Here is a 15955-nt window from a genome sequence, read left to right as displayed (position 1 = left end):
CTGAGCGGTTTTAATCCGCCAGGAGAGCAAAAGTCTCATTTCATCCCTTGTAACACAGCCTCGTGGTCTCCCGCACCAAGAATTTTGAGAGGCACATAGTACACTTATTGCCTTATTACTATCCCAATGAGCTGCGACGGACCCAAAGGCTGCCTGACAGCCCCTGGGCGCCCCGATCTGGATAGCCATCAGCTCCGCATGCGAGTGTAGCAACGTGCATGCGTGCAACTGCGTATCCTGGCCTTTGCTAGAGAGCTATGCGCCCTCTCTACTACCTCAGATGCATGCGATATGCATATTGCCTGCAGGGTTGACCAACAGCAATCCAGTAAGGCGACGCAAAACCCAGTAACACATGCAGCCCCGGCCTCAGCTCTCCAGGAATAAGCTGTCTCCCTCCCCTCTTCTACATCGCGCCCTTTCTCAGACCACAGGCTCGGCTTTCATTTACATGATCATTTGTTGAGGCCTCTGCTCGATTGGCGTTGCCTTCGGCACTGCTGAGCACTGTTGGCATTGCGATCTTGGCCGCATCGATTTGGGCCTGTGCTTTCATGGCCAATTCTCCCACATCCTCGCTGCCATCACCCATCACCCATCCCCGCTACTACCTGTCACATTCTCGGATCGCGTGATCGTCATCAATCAGAACCCTTCTTTTTCGTCGCAGCTACGATCCGGTGCGCATAATCAGTCCTACGCCGCTGGAATATGTCATGGGGAGCCCTACAGGGAGCAAGAGATCCAGCCGGAGTGATTCCCTGGTTGGGCCTGCTCCTCGATCGAGCCCTGTCGGCAAGTCAAGCCCTGCTGGAAATCTAGGTGAGCAGTTTTGTAGCTTAGCCACTCATGTCTCAATAATCGCGGGGTGAGTCCGCGCCCAACAATTGTTGTGTACCTCACTTGCATGCCAACGAGCCAAGCTGTGAAACCCATGTTATTTGAATGAGACCTGTTGTATCCACGCTTTGGGGCAAGGTAATTAACCAGCTTGCTTACAGATGAAGAGCCTGAGGCGGAGAATCTGGGGCACTTACACGGCAATGCCGTCATTGAGCCTGGTGGCAGTGATGAGGATGGCGAATTTTCACCTAGTGAATATGATGCCGAGTCCATCAACGACCAATCCGACTCTACGTCTTTGGGATCCAGCATTTATGACCATAGTTATGTCAATGGCCGACGGTATCACCGTTACCGACACGGCAGATACCCGATCCCTAATGATGAGGCGGAACAGAACCGCGAGGACATGCTGCACACGATGATGCTGGAGGCCACAGACGGCAAGCTATTCTACGCCCCGATCGGGGACCATCCGCAGAAGATTATTGATCTTGGTACCGGCACCGGATTATGGGCTATTGAGAGTAAGTCTTTCATTACGTCGCTGTTTGTCTGAATTATATCCTCGTGTATACAAGTTTCTGTCGCAGAATGCATAAGACCAAACAGTGACATGAGTGGGTAGTGGGCGACAGATATCCAGGTGCTGAGGTTCTAGGACTTGACTTGAGTCCTATCCAACCTACCTGGGTGCCTGCCAATGTCACATTTCTCGTCGACGATGTCGAAGCAGACTGGCTCAACGGTGACAACTGGGACTTTGTGCACCTACGCAACATGACACCCGTCATGAAATCACCCGTTGGTCTGCTCAAGCAAGCATACGAGTAAGCTCCAACTCACTGCAGGGCTATTTTTGTTCCTAGAGAGTCTCTCTGGCTAAAAGTGATTTGCTTCTATAGCAATATGAAGCCGGGTGGTTGGGTCGAGCTACAAGACGTGGATGGAGATGTACACTCTGACGACAACACGATCCCAGACGATTGGCCTCTCAAGAAATTCACTGAGTACATGCTTGAGGCGTTTGCAAAATTTGGTACAAATGCCCACGCCGCTGTCTTTGGGAGGCAGTACTTGGCTGAGGCAGGCTTTGTCAACATCCAACACAATTATATCAAGCTCCCATATGGCACATGGCCGAAAGACAAGTAAGTTAAGCCTCTATCTTGCCTCGTTGCTTTCGATGTGTCCTATTATTTCTACATCCGCATATGCAATCTCCCTTCCCTTAGCCCGGATTTACTAACTCTGTCCTGCTAGAGTTAAGCGTCTAGTTGGTATGTACTATCGCACAGCCTGCGAAGACTTCTTCCCAGCGGTGGGAGCTATTCATTTCCCCATGCTCGGATGGGAGAAGGCAGAAATGGAAATATTTTTCATGCAGTGTCGTCAGGCTATGCGTGGCCCCAAAGTCCACGCGTACGGCAAGATGCATTTCTGGAGCGGTCAAAAGCCCTATGATGCGGAGTAAATCGGCTTGTTTCGTTCGAATTGCGCGTACGCACGATATACCGATAGAGTTCTAGAGGAGGAAATTGTCAAAAGAGTATATACCAAGTGCGTGCTTAGACTCATTTTTTCTTTGTGGCTGCGTTGGCAGCCGGTTGCCATGGGGGGTATATGGCTGTCATATATATCCGTTAGAAATTGTAATACGCTTCAATGGGGGATGGACTTTTAATCAGCTTTCTTTTCATCATTGGCTATATACTCTGTATAAGCATGATCTAACATGGGCAAATTATACAAAAATTAACTAGACAGAAACCAACTCCCTTTTATTTGACGAAGATATCCGCCTCACACACGTTTCCCAATAGTAAGTGTTCATCGTCTTCCCTTCTTGCTCTTCTTTTGACGCGGTCTCTCCTCCTCATCAGCACCACCGGTCACCTTCCTCTTCTTCCGACCCTCCTCCAACAGCTCCTTCATTCCCTCCGTAGCCTTGAACTTTGGATTAGAAGGATCAATAGCAAACTCATGGCTATCAAACACAGCCTTGAAACGGTCATCCTTGACATCCATCTTGAACTCTGACTGCAGGCCCGCAGCGTCTTTGCTCTTCTTCTGGTACTTGGCCTTCTTGCCCTTTTGCTTCTCCGCGCGCAGAATCTCGTTCATGTCGAAGTGATCAAGGTGGTCCACCTGGTTGTCATTGGCGTCCTCAGCCATGACCTTGGACAGATGGGCTTTCTCTTCGGCGTCGCGAGCTTCGGCGGCTTCACGGGCCTCGCGCTTCTTGCGGCGCTCTTCCTTGCGGATGGATGTTTTGGATGTAGGAGCGGGGTCTTCAGTGGTGAAGAAGGGGTCGTTAAAGCCAAGATCTTCGTCGTCGTCCTCACCACCACCAGTGACAACGTGGACATCATCATCAGCTTCACCGTCATCGTCATTGAGAGCTTCGCGTTTAGCCTTAGCGGCTTGTCGCTTCTTCTCTTTCCTCTCGCGTTCTTTGCGAGCGTATTTCTCGATTGTGGTTTCTTCCTTTTCGTCCTTCTTGGCTTTCTCGCCTGACAGAGCTGGGGTGAATGTGACTTCCATCTCGCCCACAGGGGCATCCTTGGATTTTTTAGATACCGGCTCGACCGCGAGGCCAAGAGCCTCACGCATCTTTTGCCGAGCCAATTCTTTCTTGGTCAGCTTGGGCTCATCGTCAGCAGCTGCTTCGCCGGCATCTTCCTCCTCCTCGTCATCTTCGCTGTCGCTATCACCAGCGAGATAAGCTTTTAGATCTTGCTCATCAATCTCGGCTCTGCTTCCCTTGAAGGCTCGCTTGATGGATTCTTTGCGGCTGATCTCTTCAGGGTGCATGTCCCAGGTGAGTTTCACCTTTGAACTCTGTAGCGCATTGGTGACGAACTCGATGGGTTTATATGATTCGGGTACTTTGTTGCATTCATCTCTGGGCTCGTCATCAAATGTAACATCATCTGGGACGAACCGCAGATCGATGAAGTTGGATGAAGCTTGATACTCCGTTCCGTCGGTTGCTTCGTAGATAGCCTGAGCAGTGGTTTTACTTGAGCAGGTCATGATGGCATAGTAGTATCTTAACCTGTCAAGCTGATATGCTCTCAAGGCATCGCTGTCAAAATCTTGATCGTCGCCCTCTTGAATCAACTTCTTCTTAATAGCAGCCTCTTCGGCTTCACTGTCGGATGCACTCTCGTCATCAGACTCAACGTCCTTCTTTCCCTTCTTGAAGAGTTGCCTGGGCGGGCCCTCAATCTCTTCTTGTTGCATACGCTCTTTCCCAAATTCGCTTGGGTATACGGCAACATTGAGAACTTTGCCGGGGTCGTTGGCAGGAATAAAGCTGGTGAACAAGGCCATCAGATCTGTTGATTTGACGTGGTCCCAATCGAGGTTGACAATGGCTATCCGATTCGTTACTTCTCCGGTCTGGATCTCCTCTCGCTCTAGTCGTTGCATATCACCGCCGGTTGCGAGATCCAGCTCTTCGTCTTCTTCGGAATCGTCATCGGAATCTGAGTCCTCGGAGGAGGAGAAGCCTCCCTCTCGCGCGGGGTCGAATTTCCGAGGTCTCCCAGCAGCCAGTAGCTCTCTTTCAACCTCATCATCGTCAACCTCAAATTCGTCTTCCTCTTCATCCTCATCTTCGTCTTCGTCGTCATCGTCATCGTCCTTCTTGCCCCTTGCTGGCTTGTCGGCCTCTTCTTCATCGGAGTCGTCGTCTTCTTCCTCTTCCTCGTCTTCCAGCTGGTAGAGTCTTTCCAAAGCCTTCTTCTTAGAATCAGACTTGATCTTGCGTCCGTATTTGTCTACCCGAGCAGTGGCCGTGAAGTCATTGTCCTTGAGCATGCCCGCGAATCGCTTGTCGACAGTCGTCTTCATGTTCTTTTTCGATGGTAGCCGGAATCGAGGATCGGTCTGGAAGCTGGCGAATCGCGCATCGGTGATTCGCGCCTGGGGCGCTGCGCCGCCATTCTTCTTCTTGTCTTTTCGCTTGTCCATGTTTGAGGCTGTGAATTATCTGATTGGAGCACAGTTTCTGTTGCTGCTTCCGCAACGATGCTGGTGATGCTTGTCGCAACTTTTTCTTTGCACCGAAACTTTTTGGCAGGGATATCGTTATCGGCTTATCAACGGCCAATGAAAGTGCGCAATGGGCAATTGGCTTTGGTGGGTAAATGTGGGTCCTGGCCGCCTAGAGAAACCGCTGTTAGTGATGGATGAAGTCACTGAAGTCGCTAGAAAATACAGCTGGAAGATTCTCTGGGCGCGGAATTCCGCAACGGAATTCCGCACTGAGATGCTGTGAATATCTAAACATTCTGTGCCAAGTATAATTCACACTGAATCTGATGGTGCAGTCAGCCAAATACATTGATTTTGGTGCTCTTACTAAGTCCCAATTAATACGAACTTATATGGCATGGCTCTGTCTATAAAAGATGGACGTTTTCTGCTGTTTTGCAACACATTCTCCAAGTCAATCTCAAATCCCTTCTCAGATACCTACTAGGTAGTCTTCAAGATGAGTTCCGCAAAGAATGAAATTGTTTCACAAAAGCTTCTGGTAAGAAATTCATAATGAAAAGGTTAAAAGTTCATAACTCTTTTGGCTAACACGCCCTTTTAGATAACCGGAGGCACGGGCTTCATTGGTTTCAAGTCGCTGCTTATCGCTCTCGAAAGAGGATATGCCGTTCGCGCTGTCGTTCGAAATGAGCAAAGTATCTCACAACTTGAAGAGAAAAGCTCCTTGATTTCTGAAGGCCATAAGAAAGAAATCTTAGACTTTGTCGTGATTCCTGATTTCTTGGCATGTGACAATTGGCCTGTTGTTCTAGATGGCATCACGAGCATTATCCACATCGCATCCCCGCTGGCACATGAAGTAGGCTCCAATCTTTAGCGTGTACAATGAACTTTGGAAACTAATATTTGTTCGTTAGAGTGACGATTACGAGAGAGATATAATAAGTCCTGCGATATCTATGGTGACCACAGTCTTGGAAGCAGCTGCCAATGTCCCCTCCGTCCGAAGAATTGTCATCACTTCCTCATGTAAGTCCTCCGAGCGCGTCATACACAAAACATTATGCGACTCACACAGCACAGGCGTCACATTGATCCCTTTCGAATGGAACATGGCCCCCAACAGTGAGAGCTTGTACTCCGGTAAGAGACATGGTACATCCCCATGATTTAACCTTTCTAATCGTCGATGAGCAGCATCGGATATTAATTCAGATCCTCAAAAGCCATATGGCAGTGCCATGGAAGCCTACTGGGCTTCAAAGGCATACTCGAGAATCGCTACGCGGGAATTTATTGAGAAGAAGAAGCCTCACTTTGACTTTGTTCATCTGCTTCCCTCTGTGGTGTTTGGTCCGGACGAGCGAATTCCTCCAAACGGCTCTGTAGATGAACTGTTGAAGGACAGCCGAGCAGCAGTTCTTGCCCCAGCACTTGACGGCTCTACAAACTCATCATTTCCGTTCGTTGGTGTGCCTGTCCACGTTGCGGACGTTGCGCGCGCTCATGTCGATGCAGTGGACAGCGCTCGAATTCCAGGAAATACCGAGTACATCCTTAGCTCTGACACTCCTGAAGGTGTTGTCTGGGATAGAGATGTTGCAGCAGTTGCTAAGAAATATTTCCCGGAAGAAGTGCAAAGCAAATTGCTGCCGCTTGAGGGCACGCTCCCTTGTATCAAGTGGCGATTGGACGGCGATGCTACAGAAAAGGCGTTCGGGTGGAAGTTTATTAGCTTTGAACAAACCATGAAAGAGCTACTCGAACAATATCTGAAGCTCAAGCAAAACGCCAGCCAATAGAGACTGCGGATTATATGAACATTGAGAATTCATTTTGGGTGCTTTTGTAGAGTATAGATAGATATGACAACCATCCATCAAAGAATACAGGTATTACATAAATTAGGCAAACAATATACAGATATCCCAAGCATTAAAATCCAACCTCCGTGATCGGCTTGATAGGCTGCAAGGTCCACGACATCGCAGGAGAAAGCTGGGGATCTTTAAGAGATAGCTCTGCTCCATAAGCATCAGCCGACAAAGCCAGTGGCCCAGAATATGAGTTTGACAGCTTCCAAGTTCCATTCCCTTGTTGTTCGACGCGCCACTGCTGTCCCGAGTAGTTACCAGCTGTGGCTAGATGCGGTCGTGTTTTGTCATTGCCATATACATCCAAGCATTTGTCGGTTCCGAGCCACATATTACGCAGGTTGTAGGCTCCGGGGTTGGTTCTAGAAGGACGAAGCTGCCAATGTTGTCCGCTGAAATTCCCTTCAGCGGCCATTTGCACTTGGCCATCTTGCTGTTGGTTCCCATCGTTGACGACATCAATTGCCATTCCGGGCCGTGCTGAGTTCTTGATCCTGTACCATGATCTGCTGTCTAGGCCATTCGATGGCACCCTCGATTGCGTAGGCTGTTGCGTACCAAGCTGCGCAGTTGGTGGCACTTGAACTCCAGTAGCCGCCCCTTTTGGTGGCAAGGGCTTGGTAATCCGAATACCAATGTACGGTTGATGATTGTTTGGCAACGGCGTAGAACCAAAAGGCGTCTTCAGTTTTCTATGGTACGTGACAATTCCTGCTTTGACTCCCAATCCATTGATGTCTCGCTCCCCGGATCTCTTTCCCTGAAGAAGACTTTTAAGAAACTCCGTTGCTTCTTTGACAACGTCGTCAGAGACGGTGGCAAGGCTTTGGTTAAACTTTTGTACCTGTGCATCCACTTGGTCGGAGACCCAACCAGCTACAGTGCCGGTGGGAACAGATATGATAAGCTCAACTACATCAGCTTCGTTGATGAGGTCTCCATAGACAATGGTCCAACCCCCAGCAGCATTTGCTGCTCGAACATCGTTACGATTAGTGACTTCAGACATTGTAGGACTTTTATGGGTGTATAGGTAATAAAGACTCAAGAAAGAGCGATAACCCTTTGGTGATCATCCAGAAAGACAGAATATAAGTAGAGCGCGAACGATCATTCTTATAGGGAAAAAGAAATAGATATGCAGCAGTTGCCGAGCTTTCCAGGAGCTGACTGAACTAGATTAAACTGCCAAGATTTATGACACCAAACAAGGCAGAACGTCATAGCAATCAGTGGGGTGGCTGTCAAAATTAACCTTATTTTTAGCAAATTATAGAAAAGGACGGGTTGTGGCAGAAAGTCTATTTAAGAACTAGAAATATGAATGGCTTCAGCAATTCAGCCCAAGTGAAGCTGAGCCGATGACACGTTGAGAGAAGAGATCATAGGCCAACGGAGAGAAACTAGCGTATGGCTTATTCTCAAATTAGAAGACAACCCGTATAGCAACAGCGAAAGTTATTTTCGAGGGGCTGAGTAAAATCTTTAGGGTCTTTTCAGCAAGATGGTACCATTATTGCTACACTTCAGAAGATGATCTTCGAGGATATTCATGACTACGATCCCAAAATTCCACATATATATTGGATGGAACTGGGTAAAGCTCAATTGCGACTAACTGATTGGACTAGCTACGACCACACATAAAACATTGCAGTAATATGCTTCCAAGAGGACGATATGAGATTCCTCCAGCCGCCAATGGATGGAATATACTGTAACTGTCTGAGCATCGTCTATGACGACAGAAAATATCTCTTTTTTTCAGCTCTTCAAAGGGAAACCTTCAAGCTGAAGCTGACCACGAACACCGAATCATGTGCACACTTTCTTAACTCTGAGGGGTGCCTCGAGCAACACCAGCGCTACTTTTTCGCCCTGTTTGTTACCGGCTCGATCGCTCAGCTCGAGTTTAAACGCATCGATTAACGTATCTAGCAATAGGTCGCTTCTTTGTTTTGTTTTCATGTTACGACGATGGCTGCATCGCGCATGCCAACCCCCTCATACTTCAAAGATCTCCACACCATCATTCCGATACTTCAGACGTCGCCACTAAACAACTCAGCTTTTTTTACCTCTTAGGAATTTTCTTTTCGGAGGGTTACTCCTGCTGACATATAATCGATGATTCCCGCTACAGGAATTATACTACGAAAGATGCAGCGCATGATAGCAGATAGCCCATACAAAAACATCCCGTCTGTGTGGTGTAAGTGGTACATGAGGGACAGGTGAAATACGTTCCGTAGGCATGGCTGGGCGATATGCCATTCACATTTTGTTCATCTAATTGGCTCATATGCTTTACTCATTCCATTTGTAATTAGTATATCCCTCACATCTCATCACGCATACCCATGAGATAGACATTGGCGATTCTCATTGTCACATTCTGCGGTGTGCTGAATGTATTGTTGTTTAACGGCGAAATATTAGCACGACGTCCTGCATATGCGGATATTGCCGACTGTTCAACCGAGATGTAGGTTTCACTTTCTGTAAAGTGGATATCGGCCACAAGGGTTCAAGACATCGGCTGCATCCGGCTCACTCAAACATCTAACTGTCGTCGGCTCGTCGCTCTATCTATTTCAGTGAGCTGTTAGTCTTTTAGTTACTTCAAAATGATAGACTTATATAAGCTAAACTCATGAGGCTGGCAGTGAGGATTCGAGATCTACTTTTACGAAGACTCTCTATCAGTTTGAAGCACTATCTGCATCTCAAAGGTATCTTAGAGTAGACAGAATGCGTACTACAAGAGGATACGTCTTGATAGTTGTACTCAAGCAATACTTCTAAAAGTTTATGATCAATTGTCAACAGAATGGCAGTGGCTGTCTACTTCTGCGGCATCCCATGCCAAGCAATCAACCCTCGTAGACTGTCTGCGACTCAATAAGACATGTCGCTGAGAGTATGGATCACATTCTTTCATATCCTTTTGACAAACGGAGAAGAGATCAAAAGTGGTGAAAAAAGAACTCATCACGTACGGCAGAAAGACTTTCAAGAGGATTAAATTAGATATCCCTGAAATTATCATCCGTAATACTTGCAATCTTCGTACTCGGTGGCGATACTTGTGGATACATGTTTTGGATACCCGAAGGCCTGCATTCCATATCCTTCCATCTATCATAAACAGTTACCATATACAAGACATACATGAAATCTTTTCGTGTGATGTTTCGGAGCGCAAAGTCACTACACAATTCAGCTCCAGAGATGCTTGTGCTGCGCTGCTGTAGCTTTCGAGAAATGAGTGGAGTTCTAGAGACTTGAACATTTAAACCAGCCATTTCTCATCTTCTGTCACTGTTTCTCTGCAAACCTAAGATCTTATATGAAAACTTTTCACACTTAATCCACCGTCACCATGCGCTTCACGGTTACATCTGTCGCAGCTCTAGCCACTCTCGTTCCTTTCGCCACAGCGAGAAACTGCAGCAAGAATCTCGACTACTGTGGATCTACTCTTCTAGGCATCGGTGAGAGTGTAGAAAAGCTCCGGGTATTAATCTGCTTGTTAACAAATAAAAGGCAATTACTATGACCAGATAGTGAGCGCTCTCAGAGCAGCTGGCAAGCCCACAGATGACAACTGGAGGAAAAAGTCGCTATTCTATTGCGCAGGTGGACCAAATGGGGAAATCCATTTTGTTGAGTACTGTGGTGAACGATGCGTTGATAACGGCCAAGGCCGCAGTGATACGTGCTACAGACCATAGATTTGGAAAGCCTTCTGTCGAGTCCCCTCCCTTTGGCTCTTGTTTAATGGACTAAAGACACTTCATCATTGCACACAATTTTTTTCCTTGCGAATCTCACATTTACTTGGTTGGTGCTTGAATACGTGCTTGCTGCAGATCAGGAAGTTCTAGCCGCCGGTCAACAAATGAGAGAGAATACGTACAGTGGATGTTGGATTTTACTCCGTCTTCACCTTGATGCAAATGCAGGACAAGAAGATAAAGTTGGAGATACATCTTGTTTGACACGATGGCAATTTCATTACTCAATACTAGCTTTGGAGCTACTCCTATCTATCGAAACAAGAATATTGCCAGAGTTTAGCATGCAGATCCCCTCGAGGTAGTGTTGATCGCAACGAGTTGTCCACCAATTATAATGTCTCCATTTACTGGTGTTTCCATTCCACCAGCCGTAACAACATAGAGGACATTCTTGTCGTGTGGGCCACGACCAAATGCGCAAGACGTTGGTTCGGCAATCGCAGTAGAGTTGAGGTTGCCAGCAAAGTAAACTCGGCGCTTGCCATCGGCGGAAATTAACTCGATAGTATTTCCGCCTCCCGTTACCACGAAAGCATTACCATCACAGTCGAACGTGAAGTCGTCATACTGGTCCAATGGCCCCTTGATATGCGCAATTGTCGTAACGGGCCCTGCAGAGGTGCCGTCCGAGTTGATGGGCATCTTATTAAATGTGCCGTTTCCAAAGTTTGTAAAGTAGACTGAGTTGCCACGAACATGAACGCCATCTACTCCTGATGCTGAAAAGGGTGGCGATGCATAGAGCTGTGTGAATGTATTGTTAATAGCAACCTCGTAGTGTCCCGTCTTGATGTCCAAGTTCCAGATAACACCACCATTCACATCACCAACGAGAAGAGTTTGGTCCTTTTGGGAGAGCACCGAAATGCCATTGAGAAATTGGGCTGGCTTAAGATTCGCAATATTCTTCACCACAGGGGGAGATGTGAGCCCTGGCTTGCCATGTGACGAGGAAATCCCAACGCCGCGTAGGTCTACACTCCAAACATTCCATGTTCCAGCACTAGGAATGTCGCTGGTAAATGAAGAATTACCCGAAATCACGGCAAATACGTCTGGTTGGTACTCTGCAATGCCTGCGAGGCCCAGGGACTCGGTGAAGTCATGGACAACAACAGGCTGACTTGGCCCAGGTGCTGAAGGGTCGAAGAGGAAAAGTTGTGATGTGCTGAGATCCGAGATGAGAATCTGGCCATTGCTTCGAACTGCGAGGTTCTCGATGTAAGATTGCTTGGGGAACTCGAATAGAGTTCTGACGGATTTAACTGATGGCGCTGATGATGAGGCTAAAGAAACGCCACAAAGAGCGAACAGTGTAGCAGCCCGTAGAGCCATTGTGCAAGTAAAGAAGGCGATAAAAAGACCGAAAGCCAAAGATGAGTGAAATGATTTGATTTGATTCGATTATACAACGACACTCACTTGCATTTATAAGTCTTCAATATCCATGTAGTTGGGGTACATTCAATCTACCCCGAGCTCCTTTATGGTGTGAATTGGGGTCAAAACACCACCTCTTGATCAACTGCTGACAAGTTACAGGGGGTGTATTTTCTTTGAGAACTTGGAGACCCGTGGAAAAATTGTTACAAATTTCGCTTGATTACTATCTCTTTTATTTTTGTCTACTTGGTAGCAGATGAGCGTCGCATTTCCGGCCTTCAGCCTAACGAGATACCTTTCCTTCGAAATGGTGTAATGCGATTGGTTCATCTCTGCATCAGAAAGACGAATGGACTGTAGACAGCTAATGAGATGCGCGAAGAACGACATGTACATAAGTAATCCACCTACTAACTATTTGAGGTAGCTGGACGATTAGAAGGTAAGGACAAAAAAATTAAATACCAGATGGGAAAAAAGAAAGACTGACGGGTGTGGGATTCGAACCCACGCCTCTTGCGAGATGCGAAATCCTTTTGAAGGATCAAGATATTATCTTGAGTCGCACGTGTTAGACCACTCCACCAACCCGCCTTAGCGTCTTTGTTGAAGACAGACGGCCAAACTTTAATTCATCAATCCTCTGACGAGCTGAAAATGGACAGTTCCAATACTCTCTGCATCTCTAAATCACTGTGTCTTTCGCTTCGGTTCATAACTTACAACCCGATCATTCCCTCCATGGAAGACACCGATACGCTTTCGGGCTGCTAAAGTTTCTACTCTTATTTCCAAACGAGGCACCCTGTTCAGAGACAACAAATGGCAATTTTCTATATAGTAGTAAATCACAAACATATTCAAGGTTTACTATAAAGGATTGCTCCTCCATACTAAACAACAAAGAGAAAGAAAAGCCAATATATGTGAAACAAAAAAGACTTCAAAGTTGAAAATTGTAACTAAGCAGTGTCGTTGCGCAAACTGCTATTCAACAATCCCATGTCGAGTCTCTTCTAGCCTCGTATCTATTTCTTAGCCGGCGGTGGTGGTGCGTCAGCCCTGAGAAAATGGTTAGAATTCGCACGCTATCATGTTCGATTGGGTAGGATATTTTTTTCATCTTCTTACCCGTTATAATCCAGTCCAACCAAAAGGTCGCCCTTGCTGTTGAAAACAGGGTCATGCATAAGGAAATGCCCCTTGGCAGGGAGATACAGTCGATGCTGGTTCGCCAGAACGTTCATCAAGTTGGCATTAGCATTCGAAGCAGCATTGGTGAGACTGCTGCTCATCTGAGTCTTGAGATTGGATGCCACGACATCCGCTGATGGTACCCAGGATAAGTTGCCCTCCGAAGTCGATTCAGTGTCCACGGTGTGGTCTATGATGGTGAACTGAACTCCGCCACCAGTAACCGCGGCCACAGCAATAGAAACGCTCCAAGTCAAGGTAAAAGTCATTAGGGTACTAGTGTAGTGTTAGCCAATTGATCCATTGCTCTGGATAACTGGGTATATCCTCAGAACTCCAGTAAGCCTCAACATACTATGTGGGATTCTTCTTCCTGCTGTGGTCTACTCTGACGACAAAAGTAGACTTGCCAGTCAGGCTGATCTGTTCTTTGCCGGCGGTAAAACTGAGAGTGCCGCCGCTGACAGGGGCTATCAAACTTGTCTTAGTATATGTATCTTGTGTTAAGTATTTTGGGTGGTAGTCTGTACTTACGAGCACCGGGCTTAGGAACATTGGTGGATTCAACAATGGTTTCGTAATCACTGCCGTCATTTGGATTAGCGACCTTGTTGGACTGGCTGAGGGGGATACCGGTCCAAGACCATTGGCCAGGGCCAGTTGAGACAAATTTATAGCTGTCATCGCTGGCCGTGTTATCTCCAAAGTGATATTCCATTCGAGACGCATATGGGTGGTTAGGGTCAGTGTTATCCCAGTAGAGCGTAGGGACATCTGGTACAGGGACCATGGCTTTGACCACGTCCCGAAGCACTGTAAACATCCAGGGCCAGAAGAGGGAACGATTCAGAACATAGGTACCACCGTGCTGGTCATCTGTCCACTGACCGCTGTAGGTTACCGCGTCAGTTGCAGGCACGGTGAAGTTGGACATCATGAGATAGCATAGAGAATTAGTGTCGAGGTTGTCTTGGTTCGCCGAAGTCGGAGTAGCCTTCCAAGGGTAGGTATCATAGTCCATAAGAGTAGGCGGGAAGGTGGGTTGATACTGATCTATACATGTAGACGGCGTGTACGAGGTTAGAGCGCCAATGTTCCTGAATATACCTGCCAAGGGGGGAGAAGGAGAACATACCACTTGTGTCGGCACTGGCTTGTGCAGAGTAACCCAAGATGTTGCATCCTGACGCTGCCATTACATTAACCCACTCACTAACGAACGACTGGAAGACGCCCTTCGATCTGGCAGTCATGATGGTATTGTAATCTGACTGCCTGTCGCCGAAAGTGCTCAGCTCCTCCGAAAACTTGGTAGACGCTAGAGAACAACATTTAGAATTCGTTATCTTCTAACGAGAGAAGAATATGTCAAAATATAACTTACAAGAAGTATCAATAAAGAGGCATGCTAACGAAAAGTCCCAGTTGAGGAGCCCAGAACGGTTCTTGAAGTCCTGGTACTCCTGGCTTTCTTTTGCGACCGTCTTTTGCGCTAAGAATATGGTAAGTAAAAGATATACCGAAATATTACGTAGAGGGGAATGCACTTACCAATGCTAACCGAAAAAGCAAAAACCCAGTCGTTGATCTGCCAGTCGATATGACTATCATCATTTGAATCATCGCTCAAATAGATGAAACAAGATCCGCTTGTCATAGACAACTTGAAGAAGAGCAATTCATCCTTGGGGACAACCTGCAGTTCCACGGAGGGAGCACCAACATCAAACTTGAGATATTCTCCACCTCTAGTAGTGCGTTCATAGTGAGTGAGGGGCGAATCACCATCAAGCTGAGCAACCTCCCACATGTTCTGAAAGGATTCATTGATGGTTTTCTGGGAAAGAACAATCATCTGATCCCAGGGGTTTGAGTCAGTGGAGTTGATGTAGCTTGTCATTTTGGCGGTGTATTGAGAGATGATGCCTTGAAAATAAAGTTGTAAAGAGAATCAGTAGTTGAGACTGCTTAAAGATGCTTGTTTATCTAGCTATGATCGCTTGTTGTTGTTGAGATTTCAATGATCAGCGAAAAGAGAACTTATATATCGAATTTCGAATATGAAGTTCTTGATGCCTCCAAGACAAAGGACTACCTATGATATCATTTCCCGTCAACTTCAAAAGGTTTCCTAATCGGGCAATCAAGCAAACAGAACACGATAGTCTGGAACCCGCAAGCCCTGGTGACTATTCTGGAACGCTATTTTCTTACATTCAGCTTCGATTTGTCGACACAGCCGTACGATAATTCTAGCCAACCACAGGTCGGCAGCCAACGGATATATGCAGCTATGTGATCAATTTTTGTTTAACCGCCGGCAGAGCTAAACGGCAGGGCCGTAATGCAGGGGTTATACGAATGTCGGCTAACCTGTCTTGCCATGCACCCTGAAAAATAAAGGTAAGCTTATAGGCATGCATCATAACTGCTTTCTGGGAAGGATTCAATATTGAATAGGTGTGAATGCATCAGCACGAGGCACCCAAATAACAAGAAAGGCTGCAACGGCTATACCGCTCATACCAGCCTTGCACGTTGCATCGTGAACCCAGCACATTTTCGCTTGTCATAGAAGTACCGGAGTGGGCTCGTATTGCCGTATTTGCATCAACTGAACGATGATTCGGATGCCGATGACCCGAATTTGTCGGTCTTGGCATCGCCAGCCGAAGACGCAATTGGGTCTTTGAAGAGAAACCATCGAAAAGCCATCATTTACATCATATCAACTCATCGGTGGCACCGCTGGCTGGGGTGTGGTGGTTGTAATAGCAGCAATGAAGACATCGGTCTTGATATTGGCGGGGGAGGCAACCCAAACTCACGACGCTCTCATATACGAGGATATATATA

At 46.9% G+C, this 15955-nt stretch overlaps 7 protein-coding genes and 1 non-coding gene across 8 annotated transcripts; 3 read left to right on the top strand and 5 right to left on the bottom strand.

The window, feature by feature from the left end:
• The first annotated feature begins 55 nt into the window (after positions 1 to 55).
• Positions 56 to 2638, top strand: V8C40DRAFT_244090 (methyltransferase domain-containing protein). Its single transcript, XM_083215583.1, has 5 exons — positions 56 to 822; positions 1002 to 1370; positions 1472 to 1673; positions 1749 to 1994; positions 2107 to 2638. The coding sequence occupies exons 1-5, from the start codon at positions 717 to 719 to the stop codon at positions 2315 to 2317; spliced, it is 1134 nt and encodes a 377-aa protein (XP_083073665.1). The 5' UTR covers positions 56 to 716; the 3' UTR covers positions 2318 to 2638.
• V8C40DRAFT_244087 (pre-rRNA-processing protein ESF1) lies at positions 2517 to 4894 on the bottom strand. Its single transcript, XM_083215582.1, has one exon. The coding sequence runs from the start codon at positions 4819 to 4821 to the stop codon at positions 2674 to 2676; it is 2148 nt and encodes a 715-aa protein (XP_083073664.1). The 5' UTR covers positions 4822 to 4894; the 3' UTR covers positions 2517 to 2673.
• Positions 4895 to 5327: 433 nt separating this feature from the next.
• V8C40DRAFT_287142 (uncharacterized protein) lies at positions 5328 to 6650 on the top strand (the record flags this gene model as incomplete). Its single annotated transcript, XM_083222656.1, has 5 exons — positions 5328 to 5386; positions 5450 to 5707; positions 5766 to 5877; positions 5932 to 5991; positions 6046 to 6650. Exons 1-5 carry the CDS (start codon positions 5345 to 5347, stop codon positions 6648 to 6650), a joined length of 1077 nt encoding a protein of 358 aa, XP_083073663.1. The 5' UTR covers positions 5328 to 5344.
• Positions 6651 to 6783: 133 nt separating this feature from the next.
• Positions 6784 to 7731, bottom strand: V8C40DRAFT_287141 (RICIN domain-containing protein; the record flags this gene model as incomplete). Its single annotated transcript, XM_083222655.1, has 1 exon — positions 6784 to 7731. The coding sequence occupies one exon, from the start codon at positions 7729 to 7731 to the stop codon at positions 6784 to 6786; it is 948 nt and encodes a 315-aa protein (XP_083073662.1).
• Positions 7732 to 10104: 2373 nt separating this feature from the next.
• V8C40DRAFT_265479 (uncharacterized protein) lies at positions 10105 to 10456 on the top strand (the record flags this gene model as incomplete). Its single annotated transcript, XM_083219661.1, has 2 exons — positions 10105 to 10216; positions 10269 to 10456. 2 exons carry the CDS (start codon positions 10105 to 10107, stop codon positions 10454 to 10456), a joined length of 300 nt encoding a protein of 99 aa, XP_083073661.1.
• A 342-nt stretch (positions 10457 to 10798) lies between these two features.
• On the bottom strand, positions 10799 to 11857 carry V8C40DRAFT_287140 (uncharacterized protein; the record flags this gene model as incomplete). Its single annotated transcript, XM_083222654.1, has 1 exon — positions 10799 to 11857. The coding sequence occupies one exon, from the start codon at positions 11855 to 11857 to the stop codon at positions 10799 to 10801; it is 1059 nt and encodes a 352-aa protein (XP_083073660.1).
• Positions 11858 to 12391: 534 nt separating this feature from the next.
• V8C40DRAFT_t107 lies at positions 12392 to 12499 on the bottom strand. Its single transcript has one exon. It is a non-coding gene; the product is annotated as a tRNA-Leu (tRNA).
• Positions 12500 to 12933: 434 nt separating this feature from the next.
• Positions 12934 to 14999, bottom strand: V8C40DRAFT_265477 (uncharacterized protein; the record flags this gene model as incomplete). The annotated part of the gene is made up of 7 exons (XM_083219660.1): positions 12934 to 12967; positions 13037 to 13375; positions 13455 to 13569; positions 13634 to 14152; positions 14235 to 14417; positions 14484 to 14591; positions 14651 to 14999. 7 exons carry the CDS (start codon positions 14997 to 14999, stop codon positions 12934 to 12936), a joined length of 1647 nt encoding a protein of 548 aa, XP_083073659.1.
• Positions 15000 to 15955: the final 956 nt, after the last annotated feature.

The sequence above is a fragment of the Trichoderma camerunense genome (assembly GCF_050948025.1).
Source record: "Trichoderma camerunense strain CBS 138272 chromosome Unknown V8C40scaffold_8, whole genome shotgun sequence".
Classification (NCBI taxonomy): Eukaryota; Fungi; Ascomycota; class Sordariomycetes; order Hypocreales; family Hypocreaceae; genus Trichoderma; species Trichoderma camerunense.
The sequence above is the reverse complement of the archived record's forward strand: the minus strand, read 5'-3'. Positions and strand labels throughout refer to the sequence as shown.

Coding starts and splice junctions, on each gene's coding strand:
- V8C40DRAFT_244090 (XM_083215583.1), top strand. CDS start 717: ATGGGGAGCCCTACAGGGAGCAAGAGATCCAGCCGGAGTGATTCCCTG. Junction 1,371..1,471: donor CGGATTATGGGCTATTGAGA/GTAAGTCTTTCA, acceptor ATGAGTGGGTAG/TGGGCGACAGATATCCAGGT. Junction 1,674..1,748: donor CTGCTCAAGCAAGCATACGA/GTAAGCTCCAAC, acceptor TTGCTTCTATAG/CAATATGAAGCCGGGTGGTT.
- V8C40DRAFT_244087 (XM_083215582.1), bottom strand. CDS start 4,821: ATGGACAAGCGAAAAGACAAGAAGAAGAATGGCGGCGCAGCGCCCCAG.